Source organism: Oncorhynchus mykiss, chromosome 17, assembly GCF_057628025.1.
Source record: "Oncorhynchus mykiss isolate SJ-2025 chromosome 17, ASM5762802v1, whole genome shotgun sequence".
Classification (NCBI taxonomy): Eukaryota; Metazoa; Chordata; class Actinopteri; order Salmoniformes; family Salmonidae; genus Oncorhynchus; species Oncorhynchus mykiss.
Window position 1 is genome coordinate 21,744,680 of NC_143038.1, and position 19,278 is coordinate 21,763,957.

General features: G+C 39.4%; 1 protein-coding gene and 1 long non-coding RNA gene across 2 annotated transcripts in view; one reads left to right on the forward strand and one right to left on the reverse strand.

The window, feature by feature from the left end:
* LOC149975859 (uncharacterized) overlaps positions 1 to 19,278 on the forward strand; it is a 944,026-nt gene that overhangs the window by 616,504 nt on the left and 308,244 nt on the right. The window lies entirely within an intron of this gene.
* Positions 6,266 to 17,911, reverse strand: LOC110493887 (1,25-dihydroxyvitamin D(3) 24-hydroxylase, mitochondrial). The gene is made up of 12 exons (XM_021568449.3): positions 17,396 to 17,911; positions 17,055 to 17,245; positions 16,844 to 16,937; positions 16,662 to 16,755; positions 16,302 to 16,393; positions 15,687 to 15,798; positions 13,129 to 13,280; positions 12,293 to 12,459; positions 11,239 to 11,317; positions 10,934 to 11,131; positions 9,453 to 9,564; positions 6,266 to 6,636 (listed from the first exon to the last, which is right to left on the reverse strand). Exons 1-11 carry the CDS (start codon positions 17,654 to 17,656, stop codon positions 9,454 to 9,456), a joined length of 1,551 nt encoding a protein of 516 aa, XP_021424124.2. The 5' UTR covers positions 17,657 to 17,911; the 3' UTR covers positions 6,266 to 6,636; position 9,453.

The following is a 19,278-nucleotide window of genomic DNA, read 5'->3' on the forward strand; positions in this document are numbered from 1 at the left end:
TCTACTGCATCTTGTCATCTTTATGTAATACATGTATCACTAGCCACTTTTATGTTTACATACCCTACATTACTCATCTCATATGTATATACTGTACTCGATACCATCTACTGCATCTTGCCTATGCCGTTCTGTACCATCACTCATTCATATATCTTTATGTACATATTCTTTATCCCTTTACACGTGTGTGTATAAGGTAGTGGTTGTGGAATTGTTAGGTTAGATTACTTGTTGGTTATTACTGCATTGTCGGAACTAGAAGCACAAGCATTTCACTACACTCGCATTAACATCTGCTAACCATGTGTATGTGACAAATAAAATTGGATTTGATTTGATTTGATCGAACCCTTCACCTAACCCTAACCTTAACCCTTTAACCTAACTCCTAAACTTAAACCTAACCCCTAGCCTAGCTAACATTAGCCGGCTAGTTCGGATTTCATCATGGACAACTTTAGCATTTTAGCTAATTAGCAACTTTTCACCTACTTAGGTGTTAGCTAACACTAACCTTAATCTTAACCCTTTTAGCTAACCATTCCCCTAACCCTAACCCTTTTAGCTAACCCTAACCCTTTAACCTAACTCCAAAACTTAACTCTAACCTTAACACTAACCCCTAACCCTAACGTCTAGCCTTAACCCTAACCCCTAACATCTAGCCTACCTAACGTTAGCCAGCTAGATAACGTTAGCCACCTAGCTAGAAATCGTAACATTGCATATATTTAGAAAATTCGTAACATATACTGTGTTTGTCAAATTTGCAACATATTGTTCAATTTTAAAAAATTGAAAACAAAAATGAGATTTTTGGTCTTAATTTAAGGTTAAGGTTAGGAATTAGGGTTAGCAGTTTGGTTAAGGTTAGGGTTAAGGTTAGGTTTAAAATGTGATTTTCTGACTTTGTGGCTGTGCCAGCTACTGACCACTCTGCAGAGCTGCCTCCAGTACATGAGTCATGACAATAAATGCCAACCTGCTTCATAATGACAAGACCTGGGTTGAAATAGTATTCTAAATTTTTAAAACAATTTTGCATGTTTGCTCGCACCTGCCTGGACTGTCAAATGGGCTTTACTTGCATTTTTGGAACTGTTCCTGTGCATTGTGCAAGGCAAGCGCAGTTAATCTAGACCTACATCTACATCACTTTCAGTTGCATACAGCATACTCTTATTATGCATAGCCTTGTACTTGCAAAGCAACAAATTATATTTGCTCCACACACATTTCAGGTGAATGACACTTGGCAGCTGTGCAAAACAAAGACCATGTTGAGAAACCAAGGGTAAAGATAATCTCACCCGTTTTATAACACTTGCCAATGTTTTTGTGTGCTTTCCGTCAAGGCTTTGAGTTCAAAACTTTTGAAATACCAAAACATGAGGATAATATTGAGTCTGTCAATCACGTGGTGACAGACAGTCCCTTTGGGAAAACACACACTCTAAAGGCCTTGTTTGAAGGTAAACATGGTACATGTGTGCACAGTGTGATATTTTCGAAGGGGAAATAATGTTTTTTTGTCCTTAAATATGCCCTGATGGAGATCTGGTCCACTTAAAACTGGACTTTAGTTAAATATCATGATAGGTGAATACACTTAACTTAAGAGGTCATCAATAAGGTACACAAATAGTGTTGAACAGTGTGATGCATCAAATGCAGTATGTGTTTTTTACCAATTAAAATACAAGACATTTTTCACTTGATGTGTTATGACTCAACTTAAAAAGGCAGAAGAAAAAACATGATATGCTCTGTAATGACTTACAGTTGAAGTCGGAAGTTTACATACACTTAGGTTGGAGTCATTAAAACTTGTTTTCAACCACTCCACAAATTTCTTGTTAACAAACTATAGTTTTGCCAAGTCGGTTAGGACATCTACTTTGTGCATGACACAAGTCATTTTTCCAACAATTGTTTACAGATTATTTCACTTATAATTCACTGTATCACAATTCCAGTGGGTCAGAAGTTTACATACACTAAGTTGACTGTGCCTTTAAACAGCTTGGAAAATTCCAGAAAATTACGTCATAGCTTTAGAAGCTTCTGATAGGCTAATTGACATTTTTTCAGTCAATTGGAGGTGTACCTGTGGATATATTTCAAGGCCTACTTTCAAACTCAGTGCCTCTTTGCTTGACATCCTGGGAAAATCAAAAGAAATCAGCCAAGACCACAGAAAAAAAATATAGACCTCTGCAAGTCTAGTTCATCCTTGGGAGCAATTTCCAAATACCTGAAGGTACCAAGTTCATCTGTACAAACAATAGAACACACGTATAAACACATGGGACCATGCAGCCGTCATACCACTCAGGAAGGAGACACGTCCTGTCTCTTAGAGATGAATGTACTTTGGTGCGAAAAGTGCAAATCAATCCCAGAACAACAGCAAAGGACTTGTGAAGATGTTGGAGGAAACAGATACAAAAGTATCTATATCCACAGAAGAACGAGACCTATATTGACATAACCTGAAAGGCCGCTCAGCAAGGAAGAAGCCACTGCTCCAAAATCGCCATAAAAAAGACAGACTACGGTTTGCAACTGCACATGGGAACAAAGATCGTACTTTTTGGAGAAATGTCCTCTGGTCTGATGAAACAAAAATAGAACTGTTTGGCCATAATGAAGCAACATCTCAAGACATCAGTTAAAGCTTGGTCGCAAATGGGTCTTCCAATTGGAAAATGACCCCAAGCATACTTCCAAAGTTGTGGAAAAATGGCTTAAGGACAACAAAGTCAAGGTATTGGAGTGGCCATCACAAATCCCTGACCTCAGTCCTATAGAACATTTGTGGGCCGAACTGAAAAAACGTGTGTGAGCAAGGAGGCCTACAAACCTGACTCAGTTACACCAGCTCTGTCAGGAGGAACGGGACAAAATTCACCCAACTTATTGTGTAAAGCTTGTAGAAGGCTACCCAAAACGGTTGACCCAAGTTAAACAATTTTCAAGGCAATACTACCAAATACTAATTTAGTGTATGTAAACTTCTGACAGACTGGGAATGTGATGAAAGAAATAAAAGCTGAAATAAATGATTCTCTCTACTATTATTCTGACATTTCACATTGTTAAAATAAAGTGGTGATCCTAACTGACCTAAAACAGGGAATTTTTACTAGGATTAAATGTCAGGAATTGTGAAAAACTGAGTTTATATGTATTTGGCTGAAGTGTATGTAAACTTCCGACTTCAACTGTAACTAACTATATTATACTGATAACACTAATACATTACTACAGAATTATTTTTACTATTTAATAATTACTAGATATATAGAACATAATTTTCTTTCCTGTATCACATTTATTGAATATGGCTGAATACAAACAGTGTAGTTATTCCCTCCGTAAGGCAATCAAACAAGCAAAACGTCAGTACAGAGGCAAAGTGGAGTCGCAATTCAACGGCTCAGACACGAGACATATGTGGCAGGTTCTACAGACTATCACGGACTACAAAGAGAAAACCAGCCACGTCGTGGACACTTACGTCTTGATTCCGAACAAGCTAAACACCTTCTTCGCCCGCTTTGAGGATAACACAGTGCCACCAACGTGGTCCGCTACCAAGGACTATGGGCTCTCGTTCTCCATGGCCGACTTAAGACATTTAAGCGTGTTAACCCTCGCAAAGCTGCCGGCCCAGACGGCATTCCTAGCCATGTCCTCAGAGCATGCGCAGACCAGCTGGCTGGAGTGTTGACGGACATTTTCAATATCTCCCTATTCCAGTCTGCTGTTCCCACAAGCTTCAAGATGTCCAACATTGTTCCTGTACCCAAGACAGCAAAGATAACTAAACTAAATTACTATCGCCCCGTTGCTAATCACTTCTGTCCTCATGAAGTGATTTGAGAGACTACTCAAGGATCATATCACCTGTACCTTACCTGACACCCACTTCAATTTGCTTATCGCCCCAATAGATCCACAGACGATGCAATCGCTATCGCACTGCACACTGCCCTATACCATCTGGACAAGAGGAATACCTACAGTGAGGGAAAAAAGTATTTGATTCCCTGCTGATTTTGTATGTTTGCCCACTGACAAAGAAATGATCAGTCTGTAATTTTCATGGTAGGTTTTATTTGAACAGTGAGAGACAGAATAACAACAACAAAATCCAGACAAAACGCATGTGAAACATTTTATAAATGCGTTTTTCTGGATTTTGTTGTTGTTATTGTGTCTCTCACTGTTCAAATGAACCTACCATTAAAATTAAAGACGGATCATTTCTTTGTCAGTGGACAAACATACAAAATCAGCAGGGGATTCAATACTTTTTTCCCTCACTGTATATAAGAATGCTGTTCTTTGACTATAGCTCAGCATTCAACACCATAGTACCTTCCAAGCTCTTCATTAAGCTCGAGGCCCTGTGTCTAAACCCCGCCCTGTGAAACTGGGTCCTGGACTTCCTGACGGGCCGCCGCCCAGGTGGTGAAGGTAGGAGACAACACCTCCACTTCATTGATCCTCAACCCTGGGGCTCAACAAGGGTGCGTGCTAAGCCCTCTCCTGTACTCCCTGTTCATCAATGACTGCGTGGCCACACACGCCTCCAACTCATTCATCAAGTTTGCAGACGACACAACAGTAGTAGGCCTGATTACCAACAATGATGAGACAGCCTACAGGGAGGAGGTGAGAGTGCCGGGAAAATAACCTCTCACCCAACATCAACAAAACAAAGGAGCTGATCGTGGACTTCAGGAAACAGTAGAGGGAGCACCCCCCTATCCACATCGATGGGACCGCAGTGGAGAAGGTGGAAAGTTTCAAGTTCCTCAGCGTACACATCTATGACAATCTGAAATGGTCCACCTACACAGACAGTGTGGTGAAGAAGGCACAAGAGCACCTCTTCAACCTCAGGAGGCTGAATAAATGTGGCTTGGTACCTAAAACTCTTACAAATCTTTACAGATGAACAATTGAGAGCATCCTGTCGGGCTGTATCACTGCCTGGTATGGCAACTGCACCGACCACAACCGCAGGGCTCTCCAGAGGATGGTGCGGTCTGCCCAACGCATCATTGGGGGCAAACTACAAGCCCTCCAGGACACTTACAGCACCCAATGTCACAGGAAGGCCAAAAAGATCATCAAGGATAACAACCACCCAAGCCACTGCCTGTTCACCCCCACTATCATCCAGAAGGTGAGGTCTGTTCATGTGCATCAAAGCTTTGACCGAGACACTAAAAACAGCTTCTATCTCAAGGCCATCAGACTGTTAAATAGCCATCACTAGCACATTAGAGGCTGCTGCCCTATATACATAGACTTGAAATCACTGTCCACTTTAACAATGGAACACTAATCAACTTAATAATGTTAATATATTTTGCATTACTCATCTCATACTGTATACTATTCTACTGTATCTTAGTCTATGCCACTCTGACTCTGATTGCTCATCCAAATATTAATATATTCTCAATTCCATTCCTTTACTTTAGATTTCTGTGTATTGTGTGAAATGCTGTGAAATTGTTAGATATTACTTTTGTTAGATATTACTGCACTGTTGGAGCTGGAAACACAAACATTTCGCTATAACATCTGCTAAACACGGTGTTTGTGACGGAATTTGATTTTATTTGATTTAGCTATGTGTTTTTGAATTTCCCGTTGCATGCAATTCAGCTTTTAGCTCCCATATATACCGAAAGAAAACTAAATGAAACATTACTGCAGATTCATTTTCACAATGTCAACATAAATGATGTAATAAGAAATTACATTATTATGTAATCCAGTCCAAATAAATTCCTTATTGAGATACAAGACATCTCGACTTTACCATAAAGTATATGTTTTGAACAGTAGATGGCAGAAGTACACTGTCTTAAATACCCAGCGGTGTATTTCAAATCAATGTCTTGTGTGTGTGAAATTAAATAATAATATTAATTAAATATAATATAATTGACTATGATGCAGTATATTCTCCAGACTGAAACCTTCTCCCTATAGGATGCCAATTGGTTGAAAAACCATTTAATATCATTCAAATTCTTCTTATCAATAAGGCTCTAAAACAGAGTTATATCAGTTTGTCGACTGTCGACTTTTGATCACACATTGCCCCTTGCGGCATGGAGTTTATACCTGTATTCCTTTACTTACCTCTATCTTCTCTTTTTATAAGACGATATATCAGTAAGATAAATGTACATCATGTTGACACTATTATTGCACTTCATACACAATGGGAAAAAAATACACAAGTAGCTTTTATTCATGTAATGTATATACTTTAACATACAAAGACAACATATACAAAAGTCATAATTTATTTAACATTTTTGACATAAGAACAGTTGTTTAAGATTAGTGGGCAGTAAAGTGCAGTTGTCTTACAACACAAGCTAAAAGTTATTGGTCAACAAGTAGGCTAACTCTCATAGTTAATAGTTTAAATGCATTTATATTAGTTTGAGGTATATGTGACAGGATTACATAAAAATATATTTAGATCTGATATTTTCTCTTTGTTATTTACAGAGCAGCAATAAAGGGAGTCTCTCTGGACATTCAGGTCTAGATCTATTATCTTTCTGTAGTGAGGTCCAAATGATCTGTGTTTGAAGCCTGTTTTGGAGAAAATAACACATGGAATCAAATACAACATTTCACAACCTGCTAATATATGTTTTCTTATTTTTGTGGAGTTGAATGTACCTTTTTATAGTTATATATTGTGTGTTTATACAACGGGTGCGCCTAATCCTGAATGCTGATTGGTTAAAACCGCATTCTAGCTGGTGTCTATTCCACAAGTGTGTGTGTGTTATATTAATTTGAGATATGAGATATATATCTATTTATACAATATACAGTACCAGTCAAAAGTTTGGACACACCTACTCATTAAAGGGTTTCTCTTTATTTTTCCTCTTTTCTACATTGTAGAATAATAGTGAAGACATCAAAACCGATGCTCATGTGTCTTGGCCCAACCAAGTCTCTTCTTATTATTGGTGTCCTTTAGTAGTGGTTTCTTTGCAGAAATTCGACAATGAAGGCCTGATTCACGCAGTCTCCTCTGAACAGTTTATGTTGAGACCTGTTTCTAAAAGCATTTATTTGGCTGCAATTTCTAAGGCTGGTAACTCTAATGAAGTAATCATCTGTAGCAGAGGTAACTCTGGGTCTTCCTTTCCTGTGGCGGTCCTCATGAGAGCCAGTTTCATCATAGCGCTTGATGGTTTTTGCGACTGCACTTGAAGAAACTTTCAAAGTTCTTGAAACGTTCCAGATTGACTGAACTTCATGTCTTAAAGTAATGATGGACTGTCATTTCTCTTTTTTTATTTGAGCTGTTCTTGCCATAATATGGACTTGGTCTTTTACCAAATAGGGCTATCGTCTGTATACCACCACTACCTTGTCACACCACAACTGATTGGTTCAAACACATTAAGAAGGAAAGAAATTCCACAAATTCACTTTAACAAAGCACAGCTGTTAATTGAAATGCATTCCAGGTGACTACCTCATGAAGCTGGTTGAGAGAATGCCAAGAGTGTGCAAAGCTGTCATCAAGGCAAAGGGGGGCTATTATGAAGAATCTCAAATATAAAATATATTTTGATTTGATTAACATTTTTTTGGTTACTACATGATTCCATGTGTGTTATTTCATAGTTCTGATGTCTTCACTATTATTCTACAATGTAGAAAATAGTAAAAATAAAGAAAGTAGGTGTGTCCAAATTTTTTGACTGGTACTGTATATATTGTCTTTACTCTGATTTACAGTGCATTCGGAAGGTATTCAGACCCTTGACTTTTCCAAAACAAATTATGCTACAGCCTTGTTCTAAAATTGATTAAATAATTTTTTCCCCTCATCAATCTGCTCACAATACAACATAATGACAAAGCAAAAACAGGTTTTTGGACATTTTAAAAAATCTACAAAAAAACAACTCAAATATCACATTTACAAAAGTGTTCAAACCATTTACTCAATATTTTGTTGAAGCACCTTTGGCATTGATTACAGCCTTGAGTTTTTTTGGGTATGACACTACAAGCTTGGCACATTAATATTTGGGGAGTTTCTCTCATTCCTCTCTGCAGATCCGCTCAACCTTTGTCAGGTTGGTTGGGGAACGTTGCAGCACAGATATTTTCAGGTCGTTCCAGGTTCATGTCCGGGCTCTGGCTGGGCCACTCAAGGACATTCAAAGACTTTTCCCAAAGCCACTCCTGTGTTCATGGCTGTGTGCTTATTGATATTGTCCTGTTGAAAGGTGAACCTTCACCCCAGCCTGAGGTCCTGAGCGCTCTGGAGCATGTTTTCATCAAGGATCTCACTATACTTTGCTCCGTTCATCTTTGTCTCGATCCTGACTAGTCTCCCAGTCCCCGCCGCTAATAAACATCCCCACAGCAAGATGCTGCCACCACCATGCTTCACCGTAGGGATGGTGCCAGGTTTCCTCCAGAGGCGACGCTTGGCATTCGGGCCAAAGAGTTCAATCTTGGTTTCACCAGACCAGAGAATCTTGTTTCTCATGGTCTGAGAGTCTTTAGGTGCCTTTTTAGCAATTCCAAACGGGCTGTCATGTGCATTTTACTGAGGAGTGGCTTCCGTCTGGCCACTCTACCATAAAGGCCTGATTGGTGGAGTGCTACAGAGATGGTTGTACTTCTGGAAGGTTCTCCCATCTCCACAGAGGAACTCTAAATCTCTGTCAGAGTGACCATCAGGTTCTTGGTCACCTCCCTGACCAAGGTCCTTCTCCCCCGATTGCTCAGTTTGGCCTGACGGCCAGCTCTAGGAAGAGTCTTGGTCGTCCCAAACATCTTCCATTTAAGAATGATGTAGGCCAATGTGTTCTCGGGGACCTTCAATATTGCAGAAATATTTTGGTACCCTTCCACAGATCTGTGCCTCGACACAATCCTGTCTTGGAGCTCTACGGACAATTCCTTCGACCTCATGGCTTGGTTTTTTCTCTGACATGGACTGTCAACTGTGGAGCCTTATATAGACAGGTGTGTGCCTTTCAAATGATGTCCAATCAATTGAATTGACCACAGGTGGTCTCCAATCAAGTTGTAGAAACATCTTAAGGATGATCAATGGAAACACGATTCACCTGAGCTTAATTTTGAGTCTCATAGCAAAGTGTCTGAATACTTATGTAAATAAGGTATTTCTGTTTTTTATTTTGAATATATTTGCAAAAATGTCTAAAAACCTGTTTTTGCTTTGTCATTATGGGGTAGTGTGTGTAGATTTCTGATTATTATTAAAAACATGTATTCCATTTTAGAATAAGACTAAGGTAACAAAATGTGGAAAAGTCGAGGGGTCTGACTACTTTCCGAAGGCACTGTAAGTTTCAGTATATGTATGATTTTGAGGTATATTCAAGGGTGAATGTTATTCTTACCTCATCGTCTAATGAAAGCCACAGGGAGTTCACGGTTGGGAACAAGCGTCCCCGAATGGATCGTTTCAACTGGTTCACTATCTGTCGCCACAATTTCATAATCTCTGATGACCTGATAGAAAGACAGGAAAAAGGAGCAATCATTAGATTATGAAGGGCATGTAAAAGGACAACCAGTATCAATTGAGGTAAGACTCACATGGTGACATGAAACCATTTTTCAAGGTTAACACACATTGCAGGACAAAGTCTTCTTGGAACTTAAAGTTATACAGTGCCTTCAGAAAGTATTCATACCCCTGGACTTTTTTCACATTTTGTTGTGTTACAGCCTGAATTCAATATGAATATAATGACAAAGTGAAAACATGTTTTTAGAAATTTTTGCAAATATATTGAAATGTAACTACAGAAATACCTCATTTACATAAGTATTCACACCCCTAAGTCAATACATGTTTACATGTTAGAGTCACCGTTGGCAGCAATTACAGCTGTGAGTCTTTCTGGGTAAGTCTCTACAAGTTTTGCACACCAGTATTGTACAATATTTGCACATTGTTATTTAGAAAATGATTCAAGCTCTGTCAAGTTGGTTGTTGATCATTGCTAGACAGCCATTTTCAAGTCTTGCCATAGATTTTCAAGACGGTTTAACTCAAAACTGTCACTAGGCCACTTAAGAACATTCAATGTCATCTTCGTAAGCAACTCCAGTGTATATTTGTCCTTATGTTTTAAGTTATTGTCCTGCTGAAAGGTGAATTTGTCTCCCTGTGTCTGTTAGAAAGAACACTGAACCAGGTTTTTCTCTAGGTTTTTACCTGTGCCTAGCTCTATTCTGTTACTTTTTATCCTAAAACAACTCTCGAGGCCATGCCGATAGCAAGCATACTCATAACATAACGCAGTTTGAAAATATGAAGAGTGGTACTCAGTGGTGTTGGATTTATGCCAAACATAATGCTTTGTATTCAGGACATAAAGTTAATGTCTTTCTCAGGTTTTGCAGTTTTACTTTAGTGCCTTGTTGCAAACAGGATGTGGTAGTCAGATGAGGTAGTCATAAAAAAATTATGTTCAACACTATGATTGCACACAGAGTGAGTCCATTCAACTTATTATGTGACTTGTTAAGCAGAGGTTTACTCCTGAACTTATTTAAGCTTGTCATAACAAAGGGGTTGAAAACTTATTGAGGCATTTCAGCTTTTTATTTTGAATTAATTTGTAACAATTTCTAAAAACATAATTATTGGGGTATTGTATGTTGGCTAGTGACACAAAATATAAATTGAATACATTTTCAATTCAGGCTAGAACACAACGTATGTGAAAAGGGACTGTACACATTGAAACCTGACGCAGGAAGACGGAGTAATATACTGTATATCGCCCACAGGTGTTAAGCCCAACCTGCGGTAATACTACAATGTTGGCAACTTGGTGGCCACTTTGGGGGCACAGGAGGTTGTTCTTACCCAGCAGAGTGCCAACTGCAGCTGTAGCTCTGCCAGACGCCGCCCAATACACATCCTCTTCCCAACACCAAACGGCACATGGGCAAAGGGGTTGATGGTACTGCTCTCTTTTAGCCAACGCTCTGGTTTAAACCGGCTGCTGTCGTGGAAGTATTCCTCATTGGCACCCTGAGCATGGCTGTTGATCATCAACACTGTCTGCAAATGAAAAATAAAAATCACTCAAATCAAATGTTAAATGAGCCGAGACTGTAATCGCCCCAACATGAGCTCTTAAATGATGGAAAACGAAGTAATCCATTTACCCCCTTGGGAATGGAGTAATCCCCCAACACAGTGTCTTTGTCTAAGGTCCGACTCGTGAAGGGAACTGACGGCGATAACCTGCAGGAATTTGAAAAAAGTGTTTGGAAATATAGTCTTGAAGCAGGAGGATACATGTACGTACGTGTAAGCTATTTAGGATCAGTTAAACATACTCAAACCTTTTTTTAAAGGCAAGTTGAAAGGAAAATAGCTCATTTGTCAAAATTCATAGACATTATCTGTGTGAGTTTCTGCATTAAACTACAAAAAACACTTGTAAATCGAAATTTCTGTATATTAAAAAGAAGACCGATTAACCCTAAAATGTTTTTCTTTCAACTCGCCAAATTGAGCCCCGTTTCAAATGATCACTCTTTTCTCGACGCGAGATGCGCATCATCACTTCACACTGCCAATTTTTTTCATTCGAAAAAATATTCTGATCTATTTTATTCTGATATATCACATAGTTTGTTTTACTATAAATTAGGTGTGTGTTGACTGTGATAAGGGCTTGGGAAATAAAAGTGTATTGTCTGCTAAATTAACAAAACAAGGCTATGCCATTGCACAGTAATAGGCTTTTACAAGCAAGCGCCACTGCTGAGGTTACTGCCTTTTTGAAGATTGTGTTCCACAATATAATATAACTAGTTGACTTTGTGGTTTCAATAAATCAGTCTTAAATGGCACTTGTTTTTTTATTGACTGAATATATATTGTGCAATTTAGAAATTAGGATTTGTTATCTGTCATGTTTATGATAAAAAGTACTCAAGTTCAATATATTTAATATGGATTCCCCCTGTGAAGAAACAGTGCAGAATTGCAGGAAATGGTTTAAAAATTGCAACAACCAATGTTTTATTTATTTTTGTGTTTCATTCAAAATTATTATAGTTTTTTTTGCGCACCCACTTTCAGACAAAGTCAAGCGCCCATGCCTCAACTCATTTGTTTTGGACTTGTGTACCGGTTTGAATGACATACAGTACACGATGACTGCAATGTTATTGTTTTTGCGTCACATCCCAGTGGAATGTCTTACTGTACCTCATGGATTCCTTGAGGCAGGCCTTGATGTAAGGCATTCTCTGGAGGTGCTTGGCACTGGGAGTCTGACTAGCAGGCAGAACCTCTCTGATTTCTTGGAGCAGCTTCTTCTGAACGCAGGGGTTACGGGAGAGGTTGAAAATAGCCCACAGCATGCTGTTGGCAGTCTAGAAAACATCAAGAGAGAGAGAGAGAGAGAGAGAGAGAGAGAGAGAGAGAGAGAGAGAGAGAGAGAGAGAGAGAGAGAGAGAGATGTCAGACTCATTCAGAGAGATACTATATACTGCATTCCATAGAGGGGGTCCTACAGTAGATGGAGCTGAGGAACGTGAGGGGTTCCTCAAGGGCTGTTTCTGTCACATCTGGACTGCAGACCAGATTACCTCAGTCTTTGAACCACTACTATTACAGTTTGCACCTGTTTGTTTCTTCTCTCACAGGGAGGGAATACCACTTCAAGCGTAGAGTAAATTAGTTAAAACAATGTATGGGAGCAAGAAATGAAGTAAGGTGAAAGTCATCAACAATAAAGGAGTGTCATGTTTTCCCCTCTTATTTTTCAGAAAATAGAAAAGCAAACTAGTCACTGGTGCAAGTGAATGATAAATCTGTCCATGTTTTTGTTTGTACGACCGAGATTCAAATCCGGGTCCCGCTAAAACCTAGTCATTAAGCAAGTCTTCAGGTGACAAGCAATGTAACTCATCACAGTTCACCGGAAAAATTTGAGGACTATCACACTTCAGTGTTGTGACGCTAAATTATTAGCAAGGATACTCATCATGCAAGTGTGATTCACCGAACCATCTCTGTTACATTTGTCAACTGATCCTTACCGTCTCCACTCCTCCGATCTGGAGCTCTGTGATGGCGGCGTACAGCTCTTTCTTGGACAGGTGACTGTGGCGGTAGATGTCACACAGGAAGTCGTCACTGGGCCCTGTTGCCCCTGCATGGCGCTTTATCTTCTTGTCTATGTAGACTTTGGCTGCGGACAACAACAAGAGACAAACGCGAAATAATTAACTGACAGATGTTTTTTTTAAAGCTAGGTAACAATGACTGCATATAGTCCATTTTTAAAGCCATTCTAAATGGTCAACTTTATTCACCAAAACATGGATTCTCATTTGTGAAAGGCTGTAACCAGTCATAAACAATGATAATTTTAACTTCTACAAACAAGTCAACGATATTTAACAAGCCAGAAAATGCTCTCACTTCCACTCCCTATCGCTAAATTCAAAAGCCCTCAACCATCTTTTATCTACTGAACCTGGCCACGAGGACAACATACACGGCCACTGTTTATTATTTGTATTTATTTAACCTTTATTTAACTAGGCAAGTCACTTAAGAACAAATTCTTAATTACAATGACGTATAGGAGGGGAATGAGTGTTGAGACCCCTTAAATGCAACAAAAATCAAAATAATGCTAATTGAACCATTCTCCTTTTTATTTGAAATGCTATTTTGAACTGCTACAATGGTAAAAGCTTTTTCCAAATCAGTGGAACCCAAGACTGTTCCCAGGGCAGGCCTGTTCGGCAGGCAGGCCTGTTTGGCATCGGGGACAATTTTAGGATTTTACCTAACCCTAACCTTTTATCTAACCTTAACCTAATTCTGCTAACATGCTACGTTAATTCTCCTAACCTGTCATGTTAACTATCCTAACCTGCTGTGTAAGTACTCTTAACCTGCTATGAAAAGTAACTTCTGCAAGTCAAAACTGGCGGACCTGACCTGAGAGCAGTGTGAGTATCCACTAATGCGATACAGCCCACCTCTGTGGTTTAAAAAGAAAAATCCCATTGTGACTGCACTTGTCATCCCGTGACAGTCCTGTATTTCAGTCCCTTTTCATGTGTCCCGACTTTTCTTTTTACAAGAAGGTTGTTTTGTCACCAAGGAGTATCGATTAATCCAGGCTACAAGAGTGAAGTTCTAATGACGATCGCCAAATGTCATTACACGTTGTGTTTTTGATTGGAGGCAGGAATTATTTGGGTGGACTGAATGTGCGTAGGTAGCCTACTTTTTTAAGTGATTTGTTTGACAATCAGATGAAAACATCAGGACAGGTTGTGTTTTTCCTTTTTCCAATGACATGTCTTGACAATTAGGCCTTAAAGCCACACACACACACACACACACACAAAATAGAGCCCCCCCCCCCCCCCCCCCCGCACCTGTGTATATACATATATGTGTGTGTAAGAGAGGGTGGACAGGTGCCTACAAGCCACCGGCAAGCAAGCAGCACAACAAACGATCCGTAGCAAGGCCCTGAGCCAACATTCCACTCCCACGTCTCCTCCTCCCCTCCATCCCTGTTCCCGCTACTACAAATATTTGGCAGTGTTCTCCCCCTTAGGTCATCCGGTTTACTACAACTCTGATTGTGTTGAGTAAGAGGGGGTGAGACAAGTGCATGGATCGCAGACAGTGGTGTAAAGTACTTAAGTAAACATGCTCAAACACTACTAAAGTAATTGTTGGGGTATCGGTACTTTATAATTTATATTTGACAACTTTTACTTCAGTGTATTCATAAATAAAATAAAAATACCTTTTACTCCATACATTTTCCGTGACACCCAAAAGTACTGGTTACATTTCGAACACTTAGCAGGACAGGAAAATGGTCCAATTCATCCCTACTGCCTCTGATCTGGCAGACTCACTAAACACAAATGCATAATTTGTAAATTATGTCTGAGTGTTGGAGTGTGCCCTGGCTATTTGTACAAAGTAAAAACAAGAAAATGGTGCTGTCTACTTTGCTTAATATAAGGAATTTGAAATTACTTTTACTTTTTGATACTTAAGTATATTTTAGCAATTACATTTACTTTGATACTTAAGTATATTTAGAACCAAATACTTTTAGACTTTTACTCAAGTAGTATTTTGCTGGGTGACTTTTACTTGAGTAGTTTTCTATTAAGGTATCAATACTTTTACTCAAATATCACAATTGGGTACTTTTTTCCACCACTGATCGTAGAGGCACCCGGTTCATATCTCTCTCTCTCTCCTATCACCTGACTGGAAATTTGCTCAAAGCGGTTCTTGGGTAATACGTCATCTGGACACGCTCCGGGTGGAAGGATTGGGGGGTGTCAAGAGAGGGGTTGGAAGTGAACGTGGCAGGCATTGAGGTTTCATCAGAGGGAGAGAGGACATGGAGAGGAGGTCACTTAGAGGGAGGGCAGTTGGAAGTGACTAGGGGGGGTGCTTTAGCGGTGGTTGGGTGCGATGTGGTTGCTTTAGCGGTGGTTGGGAGCGAGATCAGGGGGCATTGAGGTTTTAGGGTGAGAGAGTGGACATGGAGGGGAGGTTTCTTTAGAGGGATGGGGAGGGGACCGAGAGTAGGAGGAATTTTTACCTGTACTGAATATACGGTCCCATGCCGTGGTGTGGTCCTGCCATGTTTTGGTGTTCAGTTTTTTGTGGAGCTCCACTGGCGTGACCATCATGGCGCCAAATGTGCTCATCATCTACACATCCACAGAGAGAGAGAGAGGGAAAGAGAGAGAGAGAGACTTTAAATGTAACAATCAAATAAAGACATACAGTACATGACAATGTAACAATTTATAGTTGCAACCAGTCATTTTCAAATATTACCTCCAGTGTTTCAATATCAACTTATAGCACAGGACCATGGTTACTATAACAAAATGTTGTTTAAAAGATGTTGTAAATACATGCATGTCTCCTGGCTGCTGAAGATATTAGTTTGCCCCGGTAAATTCCTGCCTGCTCAGAGACCAGTTTCAGATAGTCTACTGATTCATCAGTAATTGTAGCAGTGGTGATTAGCCCACTCACTAAAGTGAACTGCACTCTATCTATAGGCTCAGAGCGATATCGCAGTATAGCTCTGTCACAAAAAGATCACTAAAATCATCCCCAAGCCAGGGGTTTTCAGCTGCACCCACAATACCTGAATCACTATATGCAGATAGTAACTGGATGTGTAAAATCAATGACCACTTACCGTCTTTATGGATGTGATAAAAGTCATAGCCTCCTCGTTGACATTGTCATGCAGAAGTCCGAAGCGTTTGTCGTAGAGCACTAAGCAAATGGCTGTAATTAGATAATAAAACATTAATTGAGCAACAACATGTATTAATGTGTTATTGATTTAACTTTTCCTCAGTAGCAAATCAATTATAATGTCCATTCATTCTAATAAGACTTTTACTTAATTTTGTTTTTAAAACAATGAAATTATCATTAGAATAATTCAAATGATTTAATACATCCACATTACATATAAGCAACAATCTTTATTGTAAATATGTATATCTAGCCACAAATATGTTATTTATATTATAAACAATAGGCTACTTACTCTCCATTGACCATTTATTCAATTCGAAGTACAAGTCCACAAATTGTCCATTGTCAGTCACTTGCCCAATTCTACTAACGAAATCGGCCAACACCTACATTTCGGAGACAATAAAAAGTCCTTATTTGATCAAATTCACCTTGAAATGTGCTGTTTTAACGCAGATAAATTATCTTACAAACCTGGTTTATTTTTCCATCAAGTTTCGCGACTTCTGTGGGTTTCATCAATTTCTGCTGAAACGTGCTTCTCACCCTCTGCCAGTCTTCCCCTTCCCTGAAAATCATCAGGAAATATATTCATTAGTAGGCTACGTCTGTTAAAATAGATACCTGTGTATTTCTGTTGAGCAAATAGCATGATATCATAGGAATACTGAAAAGTGCCAATTACAGAATGAGAAGTCCATATGCCTCGTCTCTTAAGTCTCGGTATGCTTTCCAGGGTTTGATCTCCAGACGCTGTGGGTAAGCGCTCTCCTTTCTGTAGAGTGCCTCCACTAAGCAAGGTGCGCCAATATGGACCGATTCAAAGGAGCCGAGTTTCATCCTGAAAATCTTTCCGAATTTCTTATGGTAATCAATCTAAAAGGAAGAAATATCAGACACAAAACATTTAATCCACAAATAAAACAACTTAATTCTTTATTAAAATGAAATAAAATTAAACATCTGTCGAATTGTTTTTAGTTTGTATTATTCTTCTCGTTATAATATATTTTTGTTATAATTTACCAATGCATTGTGTTGTCTTTGCAGCCCTCCTTTGAGTAGTAGTTCTATCAAACTGCCAAATAAGGGCCAGTTGGTGGGTCCAGGTATCGAGTCCAGGCTCTGAGTCTGCGAGGGAAGACTGTGTCGACAAGGCGCAACCAATGTAGCATCCTTCGGGTCCAGGACGCACACTGAAGATGTGCGCTTGAAGTGCTGCAAACCAACCGTTTTCTTTTTTAACAATTCTACTATCTGTGGTACCTTTTGGATTTGTGCCCTCATTCTCGTGCTGTGATAGGCTAATAAAGAATAAATACTGGGACACGAATGAATGTATTTGCTTTGTTGGAAACTTGGAAGTTTCAGTGTTCTCGTTTCTTGGAACTGTGACGCCTACCACAATATATATACTCTGACAATGTTTATTCATAACCAATCAGGGATTGGGCTTGCATGGTGTGGCCGGCGAGCCCACACCATTCATTTATGGATCCAAATTGTGAGGATCGCATGACCCCAGATAGACGCAGAAAGTGCGCTTGCCTCATCACTTATAAATAAACATATCGGCCTAAACTGAAGGTGACGCAGTTCGCTTGAACCATCAGCAGTCACACTATGAGGGCATGTCAGCGATGAGGATGGCATGTTTTGGGGTTTTGAAGTACCATGTTGTTGCCCTATAAAAGTGCTTACTCACTGAGTGTCAGTTGCCATCGTAATAACCTTGAACCTTGAGAAATGTTTACTGGAGTGCTTAGGGGGGGCATGTGGGTTTTGTAATCCCCTAACACAGGAGCACACACATGGGTACAATCATAGTGCGTACAAAACACAAACATGACACTGACCAGTGGCGATTTTAGCATGTAAATCTTGGTGGGGCCACACAAAAAAAGTGGGATGCATCAGCAAAGCCACTACACAAAACAGCACTAAACAATACATTAATTGCTGCTAACCACTGCTACACCTGGTTATCAGCAGAGCCCTGTCTGACAGCGAAACAGTTCATTCAGCCTCGTTTCCTGCTTTAAAAAAAAACATAGCTGATATGGCTGACTTGCTTAAATAAATGTGGTTTCTAATGACAATTAAGATGTACTTGCTATGGCATAAGTGGACGACGAGCGGATAAGAGACATTCCGTAATTTCGATTAAGACATTACATGCGAGCGTGACGACGGACGTAGTCAATATAACTATTTGTTCAGCACTTTTGAAATGTACAGCAACAGAATTCAGATAATGGGCCGTTCTTACAGTGTTCCAGAACCATAGGATAAATAAAGGGGGCAAATAAGCAGCCAATGAAAGCTCTTACAATATTGGATGACTACATATCTATAAAACAGGTTATGGGCTACATGTGCACCACCACGTTGGAACAGTAGGTGAATTTAAGAGGTGAAAAAATACCAAATGATTCGGGTGAGGCACATTGAACGCTGTTTGGGTATTTGGATGTCAAAAAAGATACACGTCAAATAACACTATTTGACTCATTAAATAAGCTTTTATTTTGACACGTCAAATAACACAATTCTATTATAGAATGTTGTGTGTGCTGAATTTGCACATGCAAGCCAAGCGCCACCACTACTATCAGTAGGACTGTCAAAGCTGTACAAAAGAAAGTCTGCAAACAATCACACACCGGTCATGAACTATGTGTTTACAATACCGCATTGGTGAAAATAGACCAAATTATTAGTGTGAGGCACATGGCTACTAACAGCATACAACACAACATACACGTAGTATTACTTTCTTATACATATCGAATACATATCGCCCTGGCATATTACATCATTTATGAAGCAGCATACAATACATTTTTTAAGGATTGTAACATTTCTTTAATTTTTGCCTAAAATGACATACCCAAATCTAACTGTCTGTA